Source organism: Somniosus microcephalus, chromosome 9 (genome assembly GCF_052327205.1).
Source record: "Somniosus microcephalus isolate GS21.2 chromosome 9, FLI_Smic_1.0, whole genome shotgun sequence".
Classification (NCBI taxonomy): Eukaryota; Metazoa; Chordata; class Chondrichthyes; order Squaliformes; family Somniosidae; genus Somniosus; species Somniosus microcephalus.
This window is the reverse complement of record NC_140995.1, coordinates 8363130-8389271: the sequence shown is the minus strand read 5'-3', so window position 1 is coordinate 8389271 and position 26142 is coordinate 8363130. Positions and strand designations below refer to the sequence as shown.

General features: G+C 41.0%; 1 protein-coding gene across 1 annotated transcript in view; it reads right to left on the bottom strand.

The window, feature by feature from the left end:
• Positions 1-4627: 4627 nt before the first annotated feature.
• nol10 (nucleolar protein 10) overlaps positions 4628-26142 on the bottom strand; it is a 71537-nt gene continuing 50022 nt past the window's right edge. Inside the window, exons 15-21 of the mRNA XM_085996316.1 lie at positions 24375-24454; positions 24006-24104; positions 22904-22993; positions 17736-17909; positions 14715-14953; positions 11873-11975; positions 4628-5345 (exon numbers count right to left, since the gene is read on the bottom strand). Of these exons, the coding sequence (XP_085852442.1) occupies positions 5226-5345; positions 11873-11975; positions 14715-14953; positions 17736-17909; positions 22904-22993; positions 24006-24104; positions 24375-24454 (905 nt within the window). The 3' untranslated portion in view covers positions 4628-5225. The remainder of the gene's footprint in view (positions 5346-11872; positions 11976-14714; positions 14954-17735; positions 17910-22903; positions 22994-24005; positions 24105-24374; positions 24455-26142) is intronic.

The following is a 26142-nucleotide window of genomic DNA, read 5'->3' as shown; positions in this document are numbered from 1 at the left end:
ATCTGTAACGGCTGTCTCATATGGAGGTATCTTGCTAGGGAAGCTCATATTGTATCAAAATTCACACCAATGACTTGAAAGACTTATTTTTGGTATAAAGGGGCTGAGATTACTGCACGTTGTTAGTTCATTTGAAAAAATGCATGTCCAAATCACTGTGGCATGACAGAACTCAATAAGCAGAAAGTTGGCTGATTGTGTAAATAAAATCAAAGTGTACAATTCCAAAGGCAATCTGAAAAGAGACGAGACAAAGAATCTTGAAAGTCATGTTGGATTTAGCACTGTTGAATGTACTGAGGAAAGCCAAGTCCTGTATTCATATTTTTATCCACTGGTTTAACTTCTGTGCACATTTCCTTCTTGTCATAAACAATTTGTAGTTTAACCCAAAGTATACGATCTGTCAGCATGCTGTTTTTTACCTATTGAAGATCAGGATACTATATCTGGTATAATTCAATAGTAAAGGGTAGCTCATTAGCCCCAAGGAACAATGACCCGGATATTCCGATTGAAACTTCGAATTTGTGGAAATTTGGACGTGGGGATTTCACAGCACTTAGATCTATTGGTATTTCTGAATCCACAAAGGATTATTTAATTGAAACAGAAAATGTTATTTGTAGCATTTACTGACTTAGAAAATGTTATGTTTCTTTTTAAACAGAGTAATGCACAACAGCTTTTTAAGCACCTTCAGACTCCCAGGCCATGTGATTTTTGCGGCCTGGAGGAGTCCATGGATATATAGTGCGAGAGGTTGCAGCCCTTGTATAGTTATCTGAAGGGGCTGCTCTTCAACTTCTGGTCACACTTTAGCTCCACGCTCCTAATCTTTGGTCGCCTGGTGTGGGTAATCTGGGGATCTAATCGTGGGCCTGGCTAAAACAGCAATTTGTAGGTCTACGATGGGCAAAGTCCATGGAGGGGAGGGGGGGTAGGTTGGGGTGTTCGCACTGCCTGGCTGACACACTTCCGTGGTCTTGTCTATGCCCAGGTGGCCATGGAGAGGGAGCATGCAGTGTCCAGCAGTATACTTAATGCCTTCCTAAGCAGTGGGCACTGCAAGGTATAGAGTAAACACTGATAACATTTTGATTTAGTTGGCAATGTATCCCTTTGCTTTTGTTGGGATCTTGTTGCTTATTTTGGCTTCCTTTAGTTTGATTGGGCCATATGATTTTTTCCACATTACTGGTGCCCTAAGAGAGATATTGGTGGTGCTGATTCACCAGAACAACCTAGTGTCACTATTATTGGTCCATCAGAAAAAAAACAGAAGCTGCTATCAGGTATGTAATAAGGTAAGAAATTAAAAATAGATTTATAATTTGGTATAAAATAGAAAGAAGTTATTTTACATTTACTATAGGCAACAAGAAGCTGTTATAAGGAGAATTTTATAACACCAAAGACTAGGAGCCAGTGTTCCAAGAATAACCCAATTTTTCTGCACTCCCACCTGTTATCGAAAGCCTTCATTCCTTGTGGTCCTACAGCTACAATGTGTGATTGTGCACAATCTCAAGGACTTTGCAAAATCAGTTATGTACTCAAGAACTCTCAAGTATCCCAGAATCCTATAGAACATTTTAATTTTTATCTGAATTGCTGCAGATGTATAATAGCTGCTACACTTGTAGTGTGCAGAATTTTGAGGATATATATATACACACACACACAGTGTTATATATACACACACACATACGTACGTGGAGCAGGTCAGTCTATCCTGAAACATAGCACAAGCAGCTGTAATTCAGTTTCTCAGCAACAACAAAAAATGGATGCTAGAAATTGGATTCTCGAATGTACGAGGTTATGATTCCAAAGATTTTGAAAAAAACTAACGAAATGTTCAATGTTCTTTGAATAGGGGCAAGATGCATTTTGAAGCTTTGCCACAATTTCGGTAACTACCTTTGCTAAATTCTGGCTATAAATGGTTAGAATCAAAATTGGAGAACATGCAAGAGTTGACTCACAAAGGCCAAATATTGGTTTTATAAAAGGCATGATCATCCTCTACCAACAGTATTCAAGAATTTAGAAAAAGGCTAAAAATCTACTGTTCCATCTTCTTGAATGCAGGAAAAGTAATTAATCATGGAGTTTTGGAGTACAAGAGTGTTTCTGGACCAGAATTGTGTTTTTATGGGGTCACTGTCCCAATATAAAAGATCCCCGTGTAAGTTCACAAGGGCAGACAATTGGCCTGCTTCCAAACCTCAACCAATGCCTCCTTTGGTTGGTCACAAGAAACTGCTCAGGTTGAACTTCCATGCTCAATCTTCCTTCCTCCTGCTGGGAGATGCTGCAGCTTCCAATAACATGCGACCAACACTTACCATGACTCTGCTCAGAGGACCATACCTGCATCATCCCACTCATTGGCACCTAACATCAGTGCTCCAATGCTTAATGTCACTGTGTTGCGTATCAACAGCAACAACTTGCAATTGTACAGTGCCTGTAACGTAGATAAATGTTGAGGCAACTCCTAGAAGCATAATCAAAAACTTAAGAGGCGCTGGACCAAAGGAAACATTAGATGGGATGACCAAAAGCTTGTTCAAAGAGCTGGGTTTTAAGCAGGGTCTTAAAGGATGAGAGGGATGTGGAAATGTAGAGGGGTTTAGGGCAGGAATTCCAGAGTGTGGATGCAGGGGGCTGAAGACACGGGCACCAATGGTTGAGTAGGGGAGGGGGAGGAATGCACTGGAGTCCAGAGTTGGATTAATGGAGAGTTGCCGGGGGGGGGGGGGGGGGGGGGGTGGTTGTAAGGCTGGAGGAAGTTACAGTGATTGAATAACTGAGCAAGTAAGTACTATCAGGTGGTTTCTTGACATGTTCTAGGCTACCAAATTTAAGGATTAGTTCTTCATTTGAAGAGGGGGGGGGGGAAAGAGAAGGATTTAAGGCAGTGGTGACACAGGTAGACTGTGATTAAACAGAAGAGCCGACTGGTGATCAGTTGTACTCTGATACACCTTGAGGGGTTCTCCGAGTGATGGTCACCCTGATGCTCTCGTTCATATACTTCTGGCTTCAAAGCAGCTAGAGACCTCCCCAGGAATGTCCACATTCAGTCCTTTTTGGGTAACAAATTTGTACAGGCAACGTAACTACATACAACTAGGCAAGGAGCATACCCCAAAGCCGCCTCCCCAACCAACTCTCATGGAACCAAAAGCACATCTTTAAGACATCAACAGTTTGCTCAATCATTACTTTGATAGAGGAATGTGTCTCAACAGCGCACTCCTCTGCAATTGTGCAACTCTTACAGGGTCATTTAAAAAAAAACTAGACTGTTACTTTGCAGATGTGTTTTATTTAGCCTAAGACAACCAACCCAACTCGATGAGTATTCAGCTCATCTCTTTCCAATGTATTATCAGGGTACATTTCACATTTGACAGCACCGTTATCATTCAGCAGGCATCAACTACAGGTAGAAAGTTTTTGCCTGCTAAATGACAAAGTGACAGTGTCCTTGACCCTGCTCCACCATTCAGTAAGATCATGGCTGATCTTAGAGCTCAATTCCACTTTCCTGCCCAATTTCTATATCTCTTGAATCCCCTAGAGTTCAATTTCTATCTATCTCAGCCTTGAATATACTCAACGATTCATCCATAGGCCTTTGGGGTAGAGAATTCCAAAGATTCACAACCCTCCGAGTGAAGAAATTCTTCCTCATCTCAGTCTTAAATGGCCGACCCCCTTATCCTGAGATTATGCTACCCTGTCATTTCCCCTCAGAATCTTATACGTTTCAATGAGATAGTCTCACAGTGCTGTTAGGGAGGGAGTTCCAGGATTATGACCCAGCGACGATGAAGGATCGGCGATATATTTCCAAGTCAGGATGCGAGGGAAACTTGGAGGTAGTGGGGTTCCCATGCACCTGCTACCCTCGCTCTTCTAGGTAGTAGAGGTCGTGGATTTGGGAGGTGCTGTCGAAGAAGCCTTGGCAAGTTGCTGCAGTGCATTTTGTAGATGGTAAACACTTTCAGACCCAGGACATTTCAACTGCTGGGCCTCATCTGCATGCCGCCATTCAGCTGTCCACCAGAAACTGATGGCTAAGAGTCAGTGGGTGAGAGAGAAAGTTCAGGCATCAAGGAGACTATCTGCTGGTACTAAGGGAAGGATCGCTGGCACACAGGTAAGTCTCCCAGGAGGGAAAGGGGAGGCCCATACACTCCTGCTCCTTCTGGCCCCACAAAGAAAATTCTTACACCTATCTTGGAGGGCCCCTTCTGTCTAGCAGGAAATCTAGCATGGCTTGCCCACTCAGGTCCCAGTTAATGATATTATAGGACCCTGATTAGCAGTTGTGTACAAGTCTTCCACCAGAGTTCAGTAGCTGCCTCACCCACCGACAAAACCAGCAGCAGCAAAATCAGAAACTAGGGGGATTGGAGTGAGAAATGGAGCCGCTCCATTTTAATGGTTGCCTATTCTATTCCTGCCCAGTGAGGAAAGAGAGCGCGCGAGGAAAAAGAGCGACAAAAAGGGAAATGAGGAAGGAGCAGGGGAAAGAGTAGGAAAGTTCAAATCCCCCCAAAGTTGGGGATTAGGAGATTCAAGTAGATCAGGCAAATCAAATACAAACAGATCTGGTTATGTAAAAAAGAGTTTTTACATGACATTTATAAATCATCTGCAGTGTTTCAGCATCCTTTTAAAGGAATGCTTGAGGAAATCCACCTTCACCAATAAAAACCATCAACACACCTACATTAAGGCATTATATACTGATCAATCCATTCCATACCACAAGATTGCTGCTTTCATTTAAAGGAAAGGAACAATGCTAAACTAATAGAACAAGTTGTTTTCTGTTTCTGCTTGTGGATATGGAAAAAATGCTGATTTCGAAAAAGTGTGCTGCTCAACAGACAAAACATGGACAAAATAGTAATTTTTTTTTTTTTAAAAACCCTTGTGCTGATAAATATACATGATATTTTGTCTGTACAGTGGAGAATGTTATCAAAAAATACAAATTTTCAAGGTCTCGCATCTAAGTTCTTCCACGTTGTCTAATCTGAAGTAGCAGATGGCAAGAGCTCCTGTCTGAAGCTACTGCAAATAGCCTTCATTGTTGGTTTTCATTTTACTGATGGTGCTTTGACTCCACAGTGTTTGGAACTGCTTGGCACCCAGTTATTCATTGAGGGAAATAAAATGGAAACCCAGTAACGTTCTTTGCTTCAGAAGAATGGCTTCCCTTTCACTGCTTTGCTTCGGAGGTGTCCTGCAGAACGCCGGAGTCGTCTCCTTTCTTCATGATGCTGCTTCTCAGCCTCTTGTCGCTTCTTTTGTTGTTCAGACTATGAAGGGAAGGTTAAGAGATTCAACAACTTGCATTTCTACAGCTCACGCAGAAAGGCGTCTCAAAGCACTTTACACCGAGGATAAAGCAGTGGATGTGGAACAGAATGGGAAAAATGGAGAGGATTAAGCTGGGGGAACCAAAAGCAGAGGTTTTGGGGAGGTTCCTGAAAACAGGGAGGAAAGGCCAGGGATTTCTGGAGGGCAGAAATGTAGTGGCTAAATAAGTGGCCTCCAATGATGAACAATACACAAATCAAGTGTAGTAGTTATTGCAAGGTTATCAGGGAAATAATCTGCATTGCAGCCAAAAGTCCCATTAATAATTTAGCATAATTTCTAAGTACTACATCCTTTAATAGTTTGCGCTGTTTTTTCCAGAATTGTTGAGTTGATTTTGCGCATCAGAAACCTGAACCTGTAAGACCACAACAGTTGCATATAAAATGTGCATCAATATACAGTACTTAATCAAGATGTTCATGCAAACCTATTTGACACAGAACCTGAAAAGTTTGTGCTTGTTAAGAGGCTTAAGTTTGGAGCCCCTCAGGTTTTTGTTCTTTATAAAATTTTCTCTTAAAATATAAAAATATTTAAAATGCAAACCTATTTTGGGCTGTCAGATATCTGAAGGTACTTTGAATTGAAAGGTTGAGCATCCCGGATTATAATCGCTCCACCATTGGTGGCCGTGCCTTCTGTTGCCTGGGCCCTAAGCTCTGGCATTCCCTGCCTAAACCTCTCCGCCTCGCTACCTCTTTCCTCCTTTAAGACGCTCCTTAAAACCTACCTCTTTGACAAGCTTTTGGTCACCTGCCCTAATTTCTCCTCATGTGGCTCGGTGTCAAATTTTGTGTCTTATAATACTCCTGTGCAGCGCCTTGGGACGTTTTACTACTTTAAAGGCGCTATATAAATACAAGTTGTTGTTATTGAACTAGTACTATGAATTTAGACTTATTACATGCATCAGCTGTGATTTTGTGTCTCAATAAATCTCATTAGTGGTAATTTATTTTCCCCGTTGTAAAACTTTGGAAGAACCATTAGAAACGTCAACAAAAATTTAACATTTGTTGCTTGTAACTAACACTTCCAAACACCAATTACAAATGGAAAGAAAAGTTAGATACTCGAAAAACTGCGAGGGTTCAGAATACTTTCCCAACTTTTAGAATCAAAATTAATGCATGCAACAGTAAGGACAATGCACCTTTTAAATGTTAATCTAGTCTGTATATCTACGGCAGTTTGAAAGTAAAAAATTACACCCAGAAATTTAGGCTGCAACTACTGACGTACTTAAAGATTCACAAATAAAAATAAGGTAATGCCAAGGTAAGGACGATGCTTTTTCCTAGCTGCAGGAAAAAACATTTTTTCTCTTACTTGTGCATGGAAGTACAGATCTTTTAAATTTACCACACACATAAAAAACTTAATCATTAGCAGGACAGACTTTGCATTGTTTTATATATTTTTTTAACCATCAAGGGACCGGTCACTCATTTCCTCCCAAAAAGAGGCTTCTATGCCAGATTCTCCTCCACCTCAATGTCTCCGTCTCCTCCTCCCCCCCCTCCCAATTTTTTTCACATACTGAATTTCAGGAGGTTGCTTTAATTTAATAGCAAATGTTTGTGCGCAAAGAGAACAGAACACTTTCTACTTTTGCTATCCAGTGTCGGCATCAAATGTCAAATACAGAGCAATGCTTCATCAACTCTGTCCAACAAGGCAACCTTATTCCCAAACCAGAAGAGTGCCCCTATTGTACCAGGATGATTTTGCTCCACTCCCACATCAGTGATGAACAACTTCATGCCGATTTGATGTGAACACTGTAGTTCTGTAAATAATCTCCACGAAACAGAGAATTAATGTGACGTAGATAAGGTGCCCATCTGGGGCATCACTTTGTTGGTATTGATGACACTTTGGGGTAGATTTTTGTCTTCACTGTCCGAGCGATAATCTGGAAGATTGCCTATCTAGCCCATGGTCTCTATACCTTATCCAATCGCCTACTGATGGAGGTTTGTGATTTTCTCTAAGGCAGTTATGCAAGATACTAAAAGGGCCTGTGCTCTATCTCAGACACAATGGTGACAGGTTATATCCACTGGGTCAGAGTATTCTTAACTGGAGGATCAAATTGAAACTTCACTAAAAAAAGAAATTATTGGAAGTTTGATTTGAATGTCAACTGCAATGTCCACACAAGGTCACTGTACATCACATGACCCGGTGACAGATCAAGCAAACCAATCTGTTGAACTGGCTCGAAATGGTAAATCTCTGTTTTGCAGTGACCTGCCTTTCAATCTGAGGTTAGTCTCACAAATCCCAGAGTAGCCAACACACTGAAAAAATGTTTGGAATGAGATTTTTACATTTAAAAAGAGTGAGACCAACTATAATCCAGATTAAACATGGAGTGGCATTTACTTTTTAAACAGATTACATATTGAGACCAAGATGAGAGAGAACTCATTCAGAGATTTTAAAACAGGTCTGTGAACCAGGAATCTGTATTCCAAACCAGACTAATAGCAGTGGATTGCAGCTGACAAGTATTTTGTCAAGCATGCATTTATCAAGATACAACACTTTCTTTGCCTGCAATTAACCATTTACATAAAATTAGAAGTTGTGGGTCTGATGCATATCTGTAAGATGTCAGAAAGCACGGGTCCCTTTGCCTGTGTGGGCATGAAGCATAACAATTGTTTAAATTTACCAATCAAAGCAGCATTTTTACAACTGCATGCTATTTGGCTTAAACTTTTCATTCACTAAAAAAGCAATCAACAAAAAAACAGCAACCGTCAAACACAACCATGAAATTTTAATAAGATGACCTCAACAATTTTAATCTCCTTTCAGCTGCTGTGCTAGTTAGCAACCCCCCCCTCCATATATACTCTAGAAAATACAATTTATTCACACGATTAACACTAAATCCTAGTTAATTCAATAATTGTACTCAGTTATTAACTTACTCATCCATCCCCCCCACACACAGCCTAATGTACCCATACTGCAAGCCTCAACAGTCTCAATCCGATACACCCTAGCCCAATGGCAGCCAGTGCCATTTCCACCAACCAGCCCAACCCAAACCCCACAGTCATGGCACTTACAGCACATCCACGTCCTCATCACTCACAATGCCTGCTGTCTCCAAGGCAGAATTTTTTTCCCCTCCTGAATGCCAACCTCTCTCCTGCTCCCCAGCCCATGTTTGGGATCTACATCTGCTCTTCTAGTACCGTGTTCCACCAACTAGGTCCAGCCTCTCCTGTTCTGCCCGGACTGTCTGCCACAGCTGCTAAAGCAACTTACTTGGTCTGAAAGTCAGTTGTTGGGGAGTCAGGCAATGGGTATTATATTTCAACTCGAGCACAACATTTCAACTCGAACACAAAAAGAGCCAATAGATGGTCAAGTTCTGCTCCCAAAACTCAACAGCAGTTCATCATGTTTGAAGCTAAAAGTTTCACTGAAAGAATGTCAGATATAATGGCCTAAATTTTCCTGTCAAAATAACGGGCGAGGCTAATGGCGCACTGTTATTTATGCACAAATGGTACAGCAACTTTAGGCAAGGGGCACATCCAAAAGATGCGGTCAGAGTTGTGTTACTCCGCCGTTATCTCTGCAAAAACAGCATCTCGCTGGTTGCCTCACCATTAAAATACATTGAGTGGCGTGAAGTTGCTGTATTTGTGCGGTAGAAACAAACTAAACTCACCACAGAAAGTTAAGTCTGGACCATTCCAGTTTAAGTATCCTTTTAACAATCTGATAAGTGTTAATTACTGCCAAACAACCTCTCCAACACTGAAAATTAACACAAGCGTGGAGTCTCACTCCTTCAGGTTTTAATTGGAGATTTTTTAAATGTCAAATTGTAATTTGTTTCTGTAAAATGTTTTCCTTTGTCTCTTTTCTCACGCTCAATCTGATCTCTCTTTCCTTCTCTTTCTCTACCCGATTTGATATTGAATTCACATGCTCTAATTTACACTTCCATCTCAGTCCTGCTGTTAATGTCACAATCCTTTAATCTTATTGATTATGGAGATGCACAGTTGCTTGCCCAGCTCACTTGGTCTCAGATGCCCGGTTTCCCTTGCTATGGCTTTATCAGCTCGCAGTTTCAGCAACTTGTCATGCACAAAATTTGAAAACCTAAAAGTGCAAAGCAAGTCTAACTAACGGCAGACACGGTTAGATGCCCTGCTACAACAACATTTGGCCCAACAATTTCAATTGGGTTTTGTTTATTAATTTAAAAAAAGAGTAGGGTAGGACAGCCTGCAGATAATTTTTAAAAAATCTGCTCTATTTCACACACCCACCCACAAATACATACACAGTCATAATGGCACAGAAGGAGGCCATTCGGCCCATCGAGTCCGTGCCGGCTCTCTGTAGAGCAATCCAGTCAGTCCCATTCCCCCGCTCTATCCCCGTAGCCCTGCAAGTTTATTTCCCTCAAGTGCCTATCCAGTCTCCCCTTGAAAACATTGAGTGTCTCCGCTTCCACCACTTCCGTCGGCAGCGAGTTCCAGGTCCTCACCACTCTCTGCGTAAAAAAGTTTTTCCCTCACCTCCCCCCGTTATTTCTTGCCCAAAACCTTAATCTGTGTCCCCTAATCCTTGTACCATCAACTAGTGGGAACAGCCTTTCCCCGTCTAGCCTATCCAAACCCATCATAATCTTGTACACCTCGATCAAATCACCTCTCAACCTCCTTTGCTCTAATGAAAACAAATCCAGCTTCTCCGGCCTGTCCACATATATAACTGAAAGAGCCATAATAATGAATTTTAAAATGCACAGATCCTCCATGAATGTCTACTGTTCAGCATCAATGCAGTAGTAAAATTCCATTCCATTATGAAATGCCCCATCTGCTGCAGCAGATGAGAATGCTAACTGACATTACAGTTACTTTGTCCTCAGACTCAAATTCATTAGTGCTTTTTTGGTCAAACTAGGACGGCTGAGTTTTAGGTGTTGACATGCCCAAAAGATGTGAATAAAAGTAACATTAAAATGCTCAAAATATTGGAAACAAATCAGGTAGCTCATGTGGTAAACATAATTTGACAGGAATGTAAAGGTTTTTTTTTAAAAAACTGAAGCCTCCAAAAAGTAATGGAATTTTTAAGATTGCAGGCTTACTTCAGTGACTAACCACTTTGAGCAGTGTGAAAATAATATAACTGGTCTTATGAATAACACTATTTCCATACAAACTAAGCTTTTCAGTCTCAGCCAAGATTTATTTTTCCTGAGAAAATGCTTAATTATTGATTGACATGAACAATTGTGAAATTTGTATTATTCAAGAGCTCATGTTGCCAATTTCAGGACTACATGCTCATCCTCATTTATCACTGTAAAATGAATTATTTGATTACATTAAGGCATTTTAAGAGGTTTTTTTTGATACGATCCCCCACCACACCCCCCAAAACACAGGATAGAAAGACTGGAAGCATTTAACAGCTTCCTCTCATTTCTGGTTAATCAGGATCAAATTAAGTTACAATCTTCCATAAGAATTAGTTTCTGCTCTGTAACAATCCTGGCACTTCATTTATTTATGTCTTTTTTTGTTCCAATCACAATGTTTTAAAAATTCTTAGGCTGTGGTTGTAGCTTTGAGTACCTGATAAGGATATAAAAACATTGGAAAAAAGTGTAGATTCACTGGGATGTTAGAGATATTTGAGAAGTTAGGGCTTTTTTCATTAGAGCTGAAGAGATTAAGGGGGTGATCGGATAGAGGTCTAAAAGATTCTGAAAGCTTAGAAGGAAAGAAGTGATAGTTTGTTGTCACTGGTCAGCAAGACATTAACAAGAGGATACAAATTTAGGATGATCACAAAAAGAATTAAAAGGGAGGTTAGAATTTATATTTTATGTACACAGGTGGTTAATAAGTGTTACAAATTAGTTGAAGCAGTGTCCATAAATTCTTTTAAAAGGGAGTTAGTTGTTTGAAAAAGATTAAGGGTCTTGGGGCGCAAACAGCGGAGTGGGATTAGACTAGGTGGCTTATGTGGAGAAAAACACTGGCACAGACTTGATGGGCCAAACACCCGGTTTGTGTACTATAGCATTTAATGATTCTTATCTATAGGGATAGATCACAGTACTGACTACAACAACTGAAATCTTCAAAATGGATCAAGGTGAAATTAGATGCTTGCATTGTTAAAACTGCAGTAATTGCAGCTGCATTATTGTCCAAATATATATGTTTTTTATTTCGAAGGGAAGGATTTCTGCTCATGAATGAATGCTGCCTAATCCATTTAACAATAATAGAATTTTCCAAGTGAGGACTGTAATGAGAGTGCTATGTAACTGGACACAAGTTTTCAGCCCTCTTAATTGATGGTCAACGTGATAATTTTGTAGTTTTACCTTATTTGTTCACTCTTACTTTATCACATCTATGAGTATTCCAACCTTATTGTAAATAACACTGTAGAATTAACTCACCTTTTTGAGGGTGAATGTTAACTGTTTACTGCCGACAGTGGTGTCAGATAGATGGAGTGTTCCAGACTTTTCCTCATCTTTCAAGCGGTCTTCAAGTGCGGTTCTGTACAATATCAAGTAAAAAGAAAATAATGGCAAGCAGAGAAATTTGAAGTGTTTTATACACCTCTATAGGATGCTACAAGTGCCAGAAATGTAAAATATGTAGAATGGTTAGAATGAAGTTGCTCAGCAATGTAACGTTGGATGACTATCACTGCCCGCTCTCAGATTCCGTTTCCCATGCTTTCTGAAAGCAGGGGGGGTCACGCTAAGATAGGGTTTCACTGTGTGAATGTCAAGTACCTCAACCGTAGAGGCTATATACAGTCACTTATCATCAGGCTATTCAGCCGAGGAAATAATCCAAATGGCTTCTTCGCTGACCCAACAGCCACACATGCGTACTTCCAGTAGGTATTATTGCATAGTCATTGAGGATTAAGATTCCTCATTGATTTTTTAAAATAAAGCCTTGGGACACTGAAGGCTCCTGTACGCCTACTGATGGTTGGCTGAAGTCAGCTAATGCAGCACAGGCAAGGAAGCATTCGGGTTCATATGGTTCAATACCACATCATACATTGCATTTACCCACAAAGACATGGAGTAGGGACACCTCGGTAATGCTTTTACATAAGATTACACAGGATATACAGCACAGAAACAGGCCATTCGGCCCAACCAGTCCATGCCGGCGTTCATGCTCCACTCGAGCCTCCTCCCGTCTTTCCTCATCTAACTCTATCAGCGTAACCCTCTATTCTCTTCTCCCTCATACGCTTGTCCAGCCTCCCCTTAACTGCATCTATACTATTCGCTTCAACCACTCCCTGTGGTAGCGAGTTCCACATTCTCACCACTCTCTGGGTAAAGGAGTTTCTTCCGAATTCCCTATTGGATTTCTTGGTGACTATCTTCTATTGATGGCCTCTAGTTTTGCTCTTCCCCACAAGTGGAAACATTCTCTCTGTATCCACTCTATCAAAACCTTTCATAATTTTCCAAGAGAAAAAAAAGAGACCCAGCCTGTTCCTCCTTTCCTGATGTGTATACCCTCTCATTTCTGGTATCATCCTTGTAAATCTTCCCTGCACCCTCTCCAGTGCCTCTATATCCTTTTTATAATATGGCTATAGGCACTGGAGAGGGTGCAGAGAAGATTTACAAGGATGGTACCACTCTTTGGATAAAGAAGTTTCTTCTTTATTGAATCAAAATTGCATTACTTGGGTTTTCTGGTGAAGGGGTGAAAGGGGGAAGGGTGGTTGGGAGAATAGGGCAGTTACTATAAATAACTGGCTTAGCATTTTAACGGTTGGTCCCATCATTTTTACATTTTACAAATTTGCAACTATAAGAACAAACTTCCTTTATACAGTGCCTTTCATGTCCTCCGAACATCCTCAAGTCAACAGATTAACTCGAAGTGTCATCACTGTTATATAGGCAAACGTGGCAGCCAAATTGCATACTGCAAGGCCCCAGAAACAGGAAATGAGATGAATGACCAGTTAATCTGCTTTTGTGGTATTAGCTGGGGAAGAATACTGACCAGGACAGTGAGAGAACTCCCCGTGCTTCTTCAAATGATGCCACAGGATCTTTTATATCAGTTGAGTAGGCAGACAGGGCCTCAATTTAATGTGCCGTCCAAAAAATAACACCTCTGACAAAGCAGATCACCTCACGGAAATGCCAGCATAGATTATGTGGGAGAAATTCGGTTGTTTTAGTGCCCCGGCCGCGATCTTCGGTAGCACCCCGATTTACCGCCGGACGCTATGTCCGACGGGGTCAGGGAGCCTACCTACAGCCGGGGCGGCGCTAATTAAAGGCGAGGTGCCGGGCGGCCATTTTTGTTGCTGGCCGTCTGCCAGCACCTGCCGCCGTTGCCATCCCTGGCCTCCGGATGCGCTCCATGAGCCCGGCACTTCTCTTTTGTTTTGGAGAGGGTGATGAATTTTGGCCACGCGGGGGGGGGGGGGGGGGGCTAATTTTTTTTCGGGGCGCGACTCAATTTCCCCCCCTATGTGTCCAAACCCAGAGTGAAACTTGAACCCACAACTTTGACTCAGAAACAAGAGTGCTACCAAATAAGCAAAGCTGACCCTCAAATATTGATAAAATATCTTCAAATACTTAAAAAAGAGTTATTGATATCTTCGATTAGAAAAGGTAGACAACTTTGCCCAGACGTCCTTCATTTGGGGGCAGGGGAGGAAGGCAGAGCATCAACACGCCTCATAGGATCAAGGAGGCCATTCAGCCCCTCGAGCCTGTTCCGCCATTCAATGAGATCATGACTGATCTGTATCCTAATGCCGCCCACCTAACTTGACTCCATATGCCTTAATACCCTTGGTCAGAAAAAAAAATCTATCGCTCTCAGATTTAAAACTATTAATTGAGCTAGCATCTACTATTTTTGTGAGAGAGCTCACCCTTTGTGTAAAGTGTTTCCTAACTTTTTTCCTGAATGCCCTGGCTCTGATTTTAAGATGTCCCCTTGTCCTAGACTCTCCCACCAGCAAATAACGTTTCTCTCCATCTACCCAATCAAATCCTTTCAAAATCCTAAAAACCTCAATCAAGTTACCCCTTAACTGTCTATATTTCAGGGCCTATTTTAATTTATGTAATCTCTAAACCTAGTTTATATAATCTCTTATTATCTAACCCTTGGGAGGCCTGGTAACATTCTGGTGAATCTCATCCATCTACTACTAGGGAAATTTGTATTATGTACACGATCAGAAAGGTAAAAACCATCAGTTTACTGAAACACAGAAGCCACACTCACTTGAGCAGCTTTTGTTTTCGGGCAGCATCTTTAAAACTTCTGAACTCTTCTCCAGTTTTGATCTCAAAGAATTTTGGCTTCAAATGCGTTTGCTGATCATGTTCCATCAGTCTCAATTTTTGTTCTTTGCGCAGGAGTTTATGCTGCTTTTGGACCTCTTCAACCCAGCCTCGATCATCATCGGAACTTTCAGAGCTCTCCGCGTCACTAGGTTTTCCTTCCAACTCCTCCTCTTCCTTCTACAGATTGTAAAAGTACATTTGTAAGTACAAACATAAATTATGAAAATGTCCAAGATTTTAAAACATTTTTGTATTGTCACCATTATTCGTATGCTTAAATCATTTACATATGGCAACATTGAGGTTAACCAGTTTTTAACATACAGAATTATACAAAACTATGTCCAAATGAGCTACACATTAAAAGAAATATTTTCTAATAAAATAATTAAACACCAGTTTAGGGACTTTGGCCTAGAAATTCAGTGGGCTGCGCCACCCGTTAGTGCCTTAAGAGGGCGCTAAGTGGGTCGGAAGCCACTGGCCATGCCTCCCGCTAAATTTAGCGGGACGCTAATGGCGGCGCTAGCCGTTAGTGCTGCGCCACCAACGATGACGTCATCGGTGCGCGCAGCGCCCCGCTACTGCCCCGATCGCGATATTTAGTAGCGCCCCCTGCTTTAACGCTGGACGCTATTTGCGACCGGTTGAGGGGGGCCTACCTGCGGCGGTAGAGGCGCTGAGGTGCGGGGCGGCCATTTTTTTTGCTGGCCGCCTGCCAGCACACCTCTGCGCTGCCGCCCCCGCCCCCCCCCCCCGCGGAGTGCTGACTGCATTCCAAGAGCCGGGCACTTCTCCTCGGTGCCGGGCTCTTTTGCCGGCACTTGCGATCCTCGATCGCGCTGCACAAGGCCCCTCCCCTTTAAGAAGGGGAGGAAGGCCTGCAGTACCGCAGCGCGCCATGCCGCAGCGTGTGGCGCTGCGGCACATTGCGCAGCGATCTTCAGCTGCAGCACCGCAAGAGGGATGTGGGGCGCCTCGAGTAGCGCTGCACTTCCCTCTGGGGCGCGCAAAGTGAATTTCCGGCGGGCGGCCGCGACTACTTCCGGGGCGCTACTTTTAGTGCCCTGGCGAGGCTGGCGCCCCAAACGGGGCGCTACTGAATTTCTAGGCCCAGACCGTTTCACATATCCTAACTTTCAAACTATATTTGAATACACTGCACGTTTAAGGGAAATGCTAGACAAATCTTCACACCTTACTCTGATCTGTTTGCTTCTTCATATAAATGACCTCCATTTATCATCCAACCCTATTTTATCCTTTGCTACTGGTTCAACAACTTCCTTCAAATCACAATTTCAGTGCAAACAATCTCCAGACAGAAATCTTCTCTTGCAATGGGGCAACAAAATTTTTATTTGTTTCACTGCTTTTAAAGAAACTGTTTCTAATCAACAATTGAAACCCAATAATTATGATGGCCCCGCCATCATTACCGACCAATATTCTTGGCCTTTGACCTAAAACGTACCTCATACATCTGCTCCATGGCTATGGCCAACTCAAAAATCACCTCAACAATTCCCAACTGCCTATGAAGCCCACATCTATCCAAGACTGGAATCGGTGGGGCTCTTCCACCAATTATTTTGCACTGCTGGACATGATGCAAGGAAATGCTCATCTCTTACCTCTACTCTCCGAGACCTCTCGAACACAGCTTTTATTTTATCTATTCTACTATGGCCAGCATTCCTCTGAACTTTAATCTCATGCTCCTTCCAAATATGCTGTCTCACATGCTCATCTTCTACTCTACATTCCCACTTGTTGAAATCAGGACTTAATGCACACATTTCTACTTTAATCATTTCCCAGGACCTCAAAACCGTGAAACATCCCAGGCTTTACTTTTGTTTTTTTTAAAACTCCAACACCTCTACGTTCTTCAACATGAAAGACCTCTACTGTAAGTGAGCCCATGCTCCCTTATCTTTAGATTGTAGCTTAGGCTATAAACTAGAGCAGTTTAATTAACAGATATACAATATGAATATTGTACAAGGAAGATCTATATCTCGTCAAACATTGGAAGTAAACAGACTCCACACTTGCCAGTACTCTTATTAATACTGGACCTGGGATTGCGTCCCTTAATCATAACTTTAAAAGCTTCTTTGCCCTCAAGAAGACTTTTGCTTTTCTCTTGATGGCCTCAGAAGAACTGGGTAAATGCTCTCCCAGATATACCCCGGCACCCTTTGAAGTTTGACCAGGAGTCAAAAAATGTATCTTTCAAAATCAAATAAAGCTGGCAATCACGTATGTACTTAAAACACACACTGAATGTTTGCAGTTCCAGAGAGTATCCTCTGCAGTGTTCATCCAATAACTACAAGACCCAAATTCATCTGCCACCTGGACTGCACATTCTTCTCGTCTTAGTGAGCCAGTTACAGAACAAAGCCAGTCGTTGTACATTCCAGTATGTTTAACAAGTTTTGCAAACAAAATGTATTTGCTTGGGAAGAATGTTCTGTTATTTAACGGATTATGAAAGCCATAGATTTTATCTGCAGCAGCTTATGTAATTTTAGCTGAATATAACTTACAGTAACCAATATTTGAAGTGACTGGCAGTTTCCTATACATAGATATCAAATACATGGAGGTTTATGGTTAGAATAGAGACTGAAACACGTGTTTCATCACACCCTCTTCCTACAGTCTTCGAGCTTTTAAAAACCTAATGCTGATTTCACCTAATCACTACTCATCTTCTACTTTACTCTTTTCAACTTTTATGGTGTCCAAGCTTATGGGGCTTTGTTTCTCAAAGAAATGGACCAAGCTTTGTTTTAGCGGATGCACTAAGGACAAATCCTCTATCCCGGTTATCACCAACAATGCATTTTAAAACTTTAACATATTTAAAACATCACATATTCTCATTTATTTCCAATGCTATTAGAGCTTTGTACCTTAAGATGTTGCTGCCAGTTTAATAAAGTGTTACCTGTTCAGTCTCTCCGTGCTCTTGCAGTTGCTTAAGTTTTTTCTTCCTTTTTTCTGAGGCTTTGGACACAATTGGATTGATGAGCCGGAATTCTTCGCTGGCTTCATCCACTTGGAAGTCTGGATTTTCAAACATGACCTTGAACCGCTCATCTCGTAGAATGTTGGGTAGACTCTGACAAAACATAGAAAAGGCTCCAGATCTTTACTTGCTTTTTATTTGTAAGTCATGACAGAGCAAATAATTATCTTTGAGTGTAATAGGCCAAATTTGTGTCTGTTTTGCTTAGAAAACAAATTTAAATTCCCCATGCTGTTTTACACCTTTATTAGTCAGTTTTGAAACGGTGCTCCTGGGGCAGTTCAGATGAACTTACTTCTCCAATTTCCTGTTCCCTTAATCTAGAGAGATGCCTCACCTTTGCTGGCCAGGTAGCCTCGCTTCCCACGGATGGTTTAGCCGAAATCAGGAACTCAACATGTGCAAAATCAGAGATGAATCAACATCCCATCAATCTATGGTGCATCATGTTAATGCACCAGCCAGTTGCCAAAGTTTTGGTATTTTATTTAGAGGATACTGTGCACACAGAAATAGTCCATGGTTTCACATATTCCTTCAAATCCAACTTACAATTCCAACATTCAACGAAAAACCTGTTTGGTTTAAAAACCCAGGTGTGAATTTTGAAAGTTACTACTGAAATTCAGTACTCAACAGGATTAGAGTAAAGTTGTTTTCATTCTTCCAGATGGAAGAGCCTTCCACATACAGGAGTAACCCTGGACTGCTCCTCTGGCTTACTCTTGTACGGAGAACTTAGGAATGTGGGGGGGGGGGAAACACACAAAGATACCATACTTATTCAGATTAATTGCAGATCAACTAACTGAGCAATATTGTTTCAGATCAGTGAATATCCATAACTGCTTATATTTGAAAGTATTAAACTCCTATATTAAAAAGGATGACTAAGCAGTTGATTAAGAAACTTGTATCTCATGCTCCTTGGCTCAGTTCTTCGCACATTTGCTTGAATCAGAGGCCTCACCTAGGATTTGAGAACATAATCTGCGGTGGCACTTATGTGCTATACTGAGAGTGTTGTATTGTTGGAGTACTCTCTTTTGGATGTGCTGTTAAAACAAGGCCTCATCTATCTGTACAGAAAAATCCAATTGCACTATTCAAAAGGAGAGCAGGGCGGCCTCCCTATGTCCTGACCAATATTTGCTCAATCAACATTAACAAAAAGATAGATTCATTAGTCATTCATTTTACTTGTTGTATGTGGAATCTTCCTGCGCACAAATTGGCTGTGGTGTGGAGATGCCGGTGTTGGACTGGGGTGGACAAATGTAAGAAGTCACACAACACCAGGTTATAGTCCAACAGCTTTATTTGAAATCACAAGCTTTCGGAGCGCTGCTCCTTCGTCAGGTGCGGTGACTTCACCTGACCAAGGAGCAGTGCTCCGAAAGCTTGTGATTTCCAATAAAACTGTTGGACTATAACCTGGTGTTGTGTGACTTCTTACAAATTGGCTGAACACTTACCCAACAATAGTGACTACACTGAATTGGTTCTGAAGCAATTTGGGATGCCATGAGGAGGTGACAAGTTGTAATATAAATGTAAATTTGTTATTTCTTTCAGAAGACTTGTATCTTCCACTGTGATCCAAGCTATTTTTATTACAAATGGAAAATCTGTTCATAATGCCCATGTACCTTGGACTGGCTTCAAAACAAACCAAACATTTCCTAAAGAACACAGTGTGACTTCTTCATGCAACGTCAGTCAAACTGGGAGGGGGGGGGGGGGGGGGGGGGAAGAGAAAGAAGAGGCATGACCAGAGATCAGGTGAAGCAGTGCATAAACTGAAGAGCTTTTGGTTAGAATGTCCTTTCTCTGTAAAAGCACAATTCGGACTTATTTACCAGATTTTTTGCACCGAGCTGAGAAAATAAAAAATAAAAAAAAGAGTACAGACCAAAAACTACAGAAAAAGAACCATATATGGAGATAAAATGAATGATTTAAATAGGGCCAAAATTAAACACATTATATGCAGTATTTAGCCATGAACTGGAGTTCGCCCAATTAGTCAAAAATAGTGTGAATATAGGAAAATAATTAGGCTGGTGTTCAGTTGCTTTGAGATTTCTTGATGGCACACTGAATAAAATCAGGGGAGTTCTATGATTTGAGAGTTTTGAATTAGCATTTTTGATCACAACCTTGAAGTAGCTTGATTTACACCTTGTGAAACATTCCAATACATTGGCAAGTGGCAAGACATATAAAATAAAAAAGAAACTTTCATTTACACAGCACATTATCACATTTCAAAAGGGTTACACATACAAAGAATGACTCAGAAATGGTGAGATTATTGCAAAAGTACACAGCAATATTCCATCAACAGGAATTAAATAAATGACCAGTTAATCTACTTGTGGTGGTGCAGGTTGAGGGTGGAAAGTTAGTCGGGTCACATTGAACAACCTGCTCTTTTTCCAAATAGTGCCACAGGATCTTTAACATCCACCTGAACCCATATTGTCTGTTTCACATCTCATCCAAAAGGACTGCACTTCCAACAATGCAGCAATCCCGCAGCATGCACTGGAGCGTCAAGGTCTGAACCCACAACATTTATTATTGATTTATTTTGTTCACACATAAATCATGGGAATCAAAGGATTGAAACATGTAAAATCAGAATTCTTTAGCGAACACCAAGTCAGTGTGAATAGAATTTAGAAATTTTAAATATGCCAAGATCATCCACTTTTAATTTAGGATTTGTAATATTATTAGATGGATCCATCAGCCATTGAATAATCTAAATAACGATTCTTCACCAACTTGTAAATCATGTGCCTTTTTCCTCGAAGTATCAACATGATTACAGGATTAACCCTGCTGCAGATTATATTACAATCACTTTGAAAATCACATTATTTCCTTTGATAAAACAGAATTTACAACTTTCAGTTTTCAAGTATGCCATTTTAAATATTCTCAACTGAAGGAATTCAGAATATTAATGGTCACCATTTTCATGATAAAGTTATCACACCGTTTCACTTATTTGCAAACAAATGATGAACGCGTAGAAACTACACATTATGTCCGTTGCATGTGACATCATGAAAAAATAAGATAGGTCCTCTTCCTAAAGAAAAAAAATTGCCAGTTCTTTATCAATTTATCAATTCTTTAGCAATTTATTATGGAGTAGAGTATGATCAGCAAGTCTTCATTCACCTGATCTTAATAATAGTGTTATCTGGATTATCTGCATTAGACATATTTTAGTACAGCTCTACAGTAAAATGCAAAAGTTTAAAATCAGCTTGAAATATGTAGTGTTATTTGGCACTTTAACTTGAACCAGAGTGAATGCCTGGAAACCATCATACAAAAAGAGAACCATTGATTCATTTTCATTTCCGCTGCAAATTCCATGACAAGAATCTATGATTCCAAAAATTGTTGAATTTTACAGGAAAAAAATTCAGAAAATTAAATGTGTTTGAATGTATGCATGGTGGATGGGTCTTCATGTATGAATCTAGATAAGGAATAATGGTAGGCTATCGAATTGTTGGGAGTATCACAGATTAGTCTAACTCCCCTCTTCACACCCATGCATGCAAATTTTCAAAAACGGGTCACTGGGTAGAAATTTGGTTGATATTTTACCCTTTCCTTCCCAGCCTGGAGAGAATGCAATTGGCCTCAGCGCCCTACTACAGGAAACTTTGGTTTATCCGGAGGTTGTATGGCCAGAAACCTCGTTCTAACGGCAGAAATCAGCAGCCGTTTTGGTTAGGTTTTTTTTCTTCTCCTAGCATTCTTTTAACAGGCAGGCTCTGGAAAGCGTCTCTGTAGCTTAGCAACAGCTTCAGAGACGCTTCCAAGGTACGGGCCGAGTGTTTACAAGCTGTTGCTGAGCAACAGTGTTTGTTGTCAAATATGGAGATTTTCATCTCCGTATGCTTCAAGTTAACTTTGTATGTCCGGCAGTTTTGATATATCAGCAACACGCCGGTCCCGTCGGTGCCGGATATCAGAACTTTTCCTGTACCACTCTGCCAAGATTAGCTAACTCAGCATAGACCAGAGATTGAACTTGGGCCCTTCTTTGTCTATATGGTCTAATAATATACAATGCAACACAAATGCCCACTAACCTGCCAGAGGGGCATTACACACACATTTAAGAATTAAAAACACACATTTATATGATGTGAACAGGTGTGTCCAATTGCAAGTGTCCTTTGATTTGAATTGCACATAAAATACACTACTTGTAATCTTCAACACCACAGTTACAAGTCAAATTACCAGCAAGCAAAACAGCCTGTACTGTTGACCACTAACACAATGGTGCAAAGTACTGGCATCTCATTTTCACCAAAAGTGTAGGGAAATTCCCCTGAAACGAGGGAGGCAAGCAGTCCTACTGTTCACAAGGGACCACTGGAGTCTGCCACCAATTCAAAATTTTTTTTACTTACCTGAATGTGGAACCAGGAGAGCCCTTCCTGGCTCAACATTAAAACTGCATGCTGTTGCCGGCCACCACTTGCCCCCGTCTCTTGACTTCACCCTGCAGTATTCACAGTAGGTCCGGGACAGGAGCCAATCTTCGACTTCTTCACGACCGGCGTACTTACTCTCAGGACATGACTGGCATCTCCAGCACGCTGGTCACGTCCAGATGACGCAAGAGAACCAATTTTGCACGGCCCTCTTGCGCATCAGTTTCAGCACAGCGGTTCATGGTTGCCGCTCGGTTTGTACGTGAAGCCGGGTGCAAACTAATTTCTAGAGCCGTGTAATTTTCTTCCTAACATTTGGTAAAATTCAGGTTGAAGTAGAAGAATCATAGTAGCAGTGGATTGAGAACTGGTCAGTAAGATGAAAAGTTCATGTGCAATAAAGAAATATATATATGCAGAAAGCAATTGAACAAAATCCGGAGAAACTTATGAAATACCTCACACTCAACATGGCTACAGAATCTGTGGAAAATTAGGTACCAAGTTCAGAAACTTCCTGGCTATTTTGCATAGTTGCTAAAGTTTAAAAAACAAAGTCAGCTTTTTCAACAAAATTTCACATTAAACAAAACACAAGAATGAATAGTTTGTTACCTTCCCCTTCTTCTTCCTTTGTACCTGCTCTTCCGCTTCCTCTTCTTCAATAAACCTCATTGCTAGCTCTTTGTTTACCTTTGGCAGTTTCTGTTTACAGGATTATTAAAAGTGAGATTGTTATACAAATTAATACACTGCCTCAAAACTAAAGAAAACAAAGGATCGAACGGCGTAGTTGTCAAACGCTTGCTATTTTATATATCGGTTAGCTGCACTTTTGGGAACACTTGCACACTTATCAAAAACTCTCATGCAAGTGTGATGCTGCATCCAGAATTAATTAGATTATCACAATGCATTATTACAAAAACAATTGTGTGTTCTCCCAAAGTATTCCTTAGATTCAAATAGAGGTAATTGCGAATTTTTGGATACCATGCCATCGGAGTCACTTTAAAATGACATAATTAATCACTAGATAGTTCGAGGAGATTCAAAATTGGACAGAAACACATCAACATTTCAGTTTTCAGCTGTGATTCATTTGAGTTTGTACTAATCAAGACTTGCAGTATATCCAAAACCACTTTCTAGACCAATAATTAAAAATAAATGTTCCATGTTTGGAGGGGAAAGGCCAAGAAGCTCGATCACCAATCATTAAACCTAGTATCATTCAAGAAACTACCACTTTGGGATGGAGCAGGGCAAACTGAGATTGCATTGGGATTAAAAATAAAATCAAACATTCTGGCTTCCAGATCTCCAGGACCAGTTTAAGAACCTTCACATTTTCTATTTCATTATTGAGTAGATTTAGATTTGTACAATTCATTGCAGATGGTGTCACGTTTACAACATCATGCGAGAAGTAATGAACACTCAAAACTTAAAACATTCTGTTAACCCCAGAATGAATCATGTAAACAAAAAAAGTTGTAAAAAGGGGGAAAGGCATTTTACCAGTTACTTTAAAAAGGAAAATAGTCTGTAAATTTGAGTGAAATTTCATTCACTCTTGGTTTTTAATGGTGAACATAAATCACTCAGCACTACCACTTCTTAAATGTGCATAGTTTCTCGAGAACAAATCTGAAAAGAAATCAATTTTCTTTGTTATGCCATTAACACCACTACTAGCTGAGCAGTGACCTCTTACCTTTACTTGGACTCTTTGAGCACGTGTTTCCTCTATCTTCTGCCTGATCTTATCTTTTCGGTATTCCTCATAGGCAAATGGATTTGCCATAGCTTTCACCTTTTAATTACACAACATAACAATTAGTAACCCTCTTTAGAAAACATTCTCAACAATTTATGTTCCAATAGGCCCTCTCAACATAGGTTTGAGTTGAAGTAAATAGATTTAAAAAAAAATCAAACTTGCAACGTAGTCATCATTTTTATGTATGAAAGGGATAGATTTAGTATTGGAAAGGCCAAAAACACAGACTGTGCATTGTATAGTCTTTAAACAGAAATTTGGGGATCAAACCCTGAAAGCAACTGTACTAGCAGACTTGCATACCTTGTGATATAGTCGAATGTCCATGAAGAAGCCATGCATGTATGCACGAAGCAGTGAAGAGCCAATAAGATGAACAAGACCTACAAGAAAATGTCAAGCACATAAGTACACTTACAAATTATTGCTAAAAATATAGAATCATAGAATGGGTACAGCACAGAAGGAGGCCATTCGTTTGTCGAGCCCGTGCCAACTCTCTCTAAGATCACCTCAGCTAGTCCCACTCCCCCTGCCCTTTCCTCGTAGCCCTGCAAATGTTTCTCCTTCAGGTACTTATCCAACTCCCTTTTGAAAGCCACGATTGAATCTGCCTCCACCACCCTTTCAGGCAGTGCATTCCAGATCCTAACCACCATATATTGCAACCAATAATAGGATCCTTATGTGCAGCTTTCACACACAATCAAATTTCTGACAATTGTTACTATTCTCCCATAAACACGCGCACACGCACACGTTTTTTGTTGGCTGGGAAAGTGTTTGGCCCCAGTAAAGCTCAGGTCATCAATCCTGGCAATGGCACCAATATCATTTAAAATGTAAAAGATTTCCCTATCCTTCAAAGTGAGTAGCAACTCTACTAGGTGGGCACACAACCAGCTTCTGTATTTGTGCTGATGTAACCTAGCTCTACCTCTCCACCACTTCCCTCAACCCACAACAACCTCTGTTCTGTCAGAATGCTTGTCTTGACATTAAGTCATTGAGGAGTCAAAATGTTTTGCATCTGACCAACAGGAAGCCATCATTTTCAGTCCATTCCATAAAATCTGTTGCCTTGTTACTGATTCTAGCCCCCTCCCAAGCCACTCGCTGCGGCTAATCAGGCTATGCAAAACCTCAGCGTCCGGTTAGACGAGAGACAAGTTGCAACTGTCAAATCCCATCAATCACCAAGACCCTTCACTTTCATCTCTGCAACATCGCCCATCTTTGCCCCGCCTCAATGAGACAATTATACAGACTTTCAACACCTTCAGACTTCATTTCTTCCTTACCGGCCTCTCATTCTCCACCCACCATCAACTCCAAACTGTCTAAACTCAATCATATGTATCCTGTCCCGCACTTGGTCGCACTCACCTATGCCCTCTAATTGTGCTGACCTATATTGGCCCCTGGTCTTCCAACACACTGAATTTTTGAGGATGTAACTGGTAAAATAGATAAGGGAGAACCAGTGGATGTGGTGTATTTGGACTTTCAGAAGGCTTTCGATAAGGTCCCACATAAGAGATTAGCGTGTAAAGTTAAGGCACATGGGATTGGGGGCAAAGTATTGACTTGGATAGAGAACTGGTTGGCGGACAGAAAGCAAAGAGTTGGAATAAACGGGTCTTTTTCCGAGTGGCAGGCAGTGACTAGTGGGGTACCGCAGGGATCGGTGCTAGGACCCCAGCTATTTCACAATATATATTAATGATCTAGGCGAGGGAACTAGATGTAATATCTCCAAGTTTGCAGACGACACAAAGCTGGGTGGGCATGTGTGCTGTGAGGAGGATGCCGAGAAACTCCAATATGATTTGGACAGGTTGGGTGATTGGGCAGAAGCATGGCAGATGCAATATAACGTGGATAAATGCAAGGTTATCCACTTTGGTGTCAAAAACAGGAGGGCAGATTATTATCTGAATGCACTTCCCCTTCTCCCAATCTATTGCCAATGAGACCTGGGTGTCCTTGTGCACCAGTCGCTAAAGGTAAGCATGCAGGTGCAGCAGGCGGTTAAGAAGGCAAATGGTATGTTGGCCTTCATAGCGAGAGG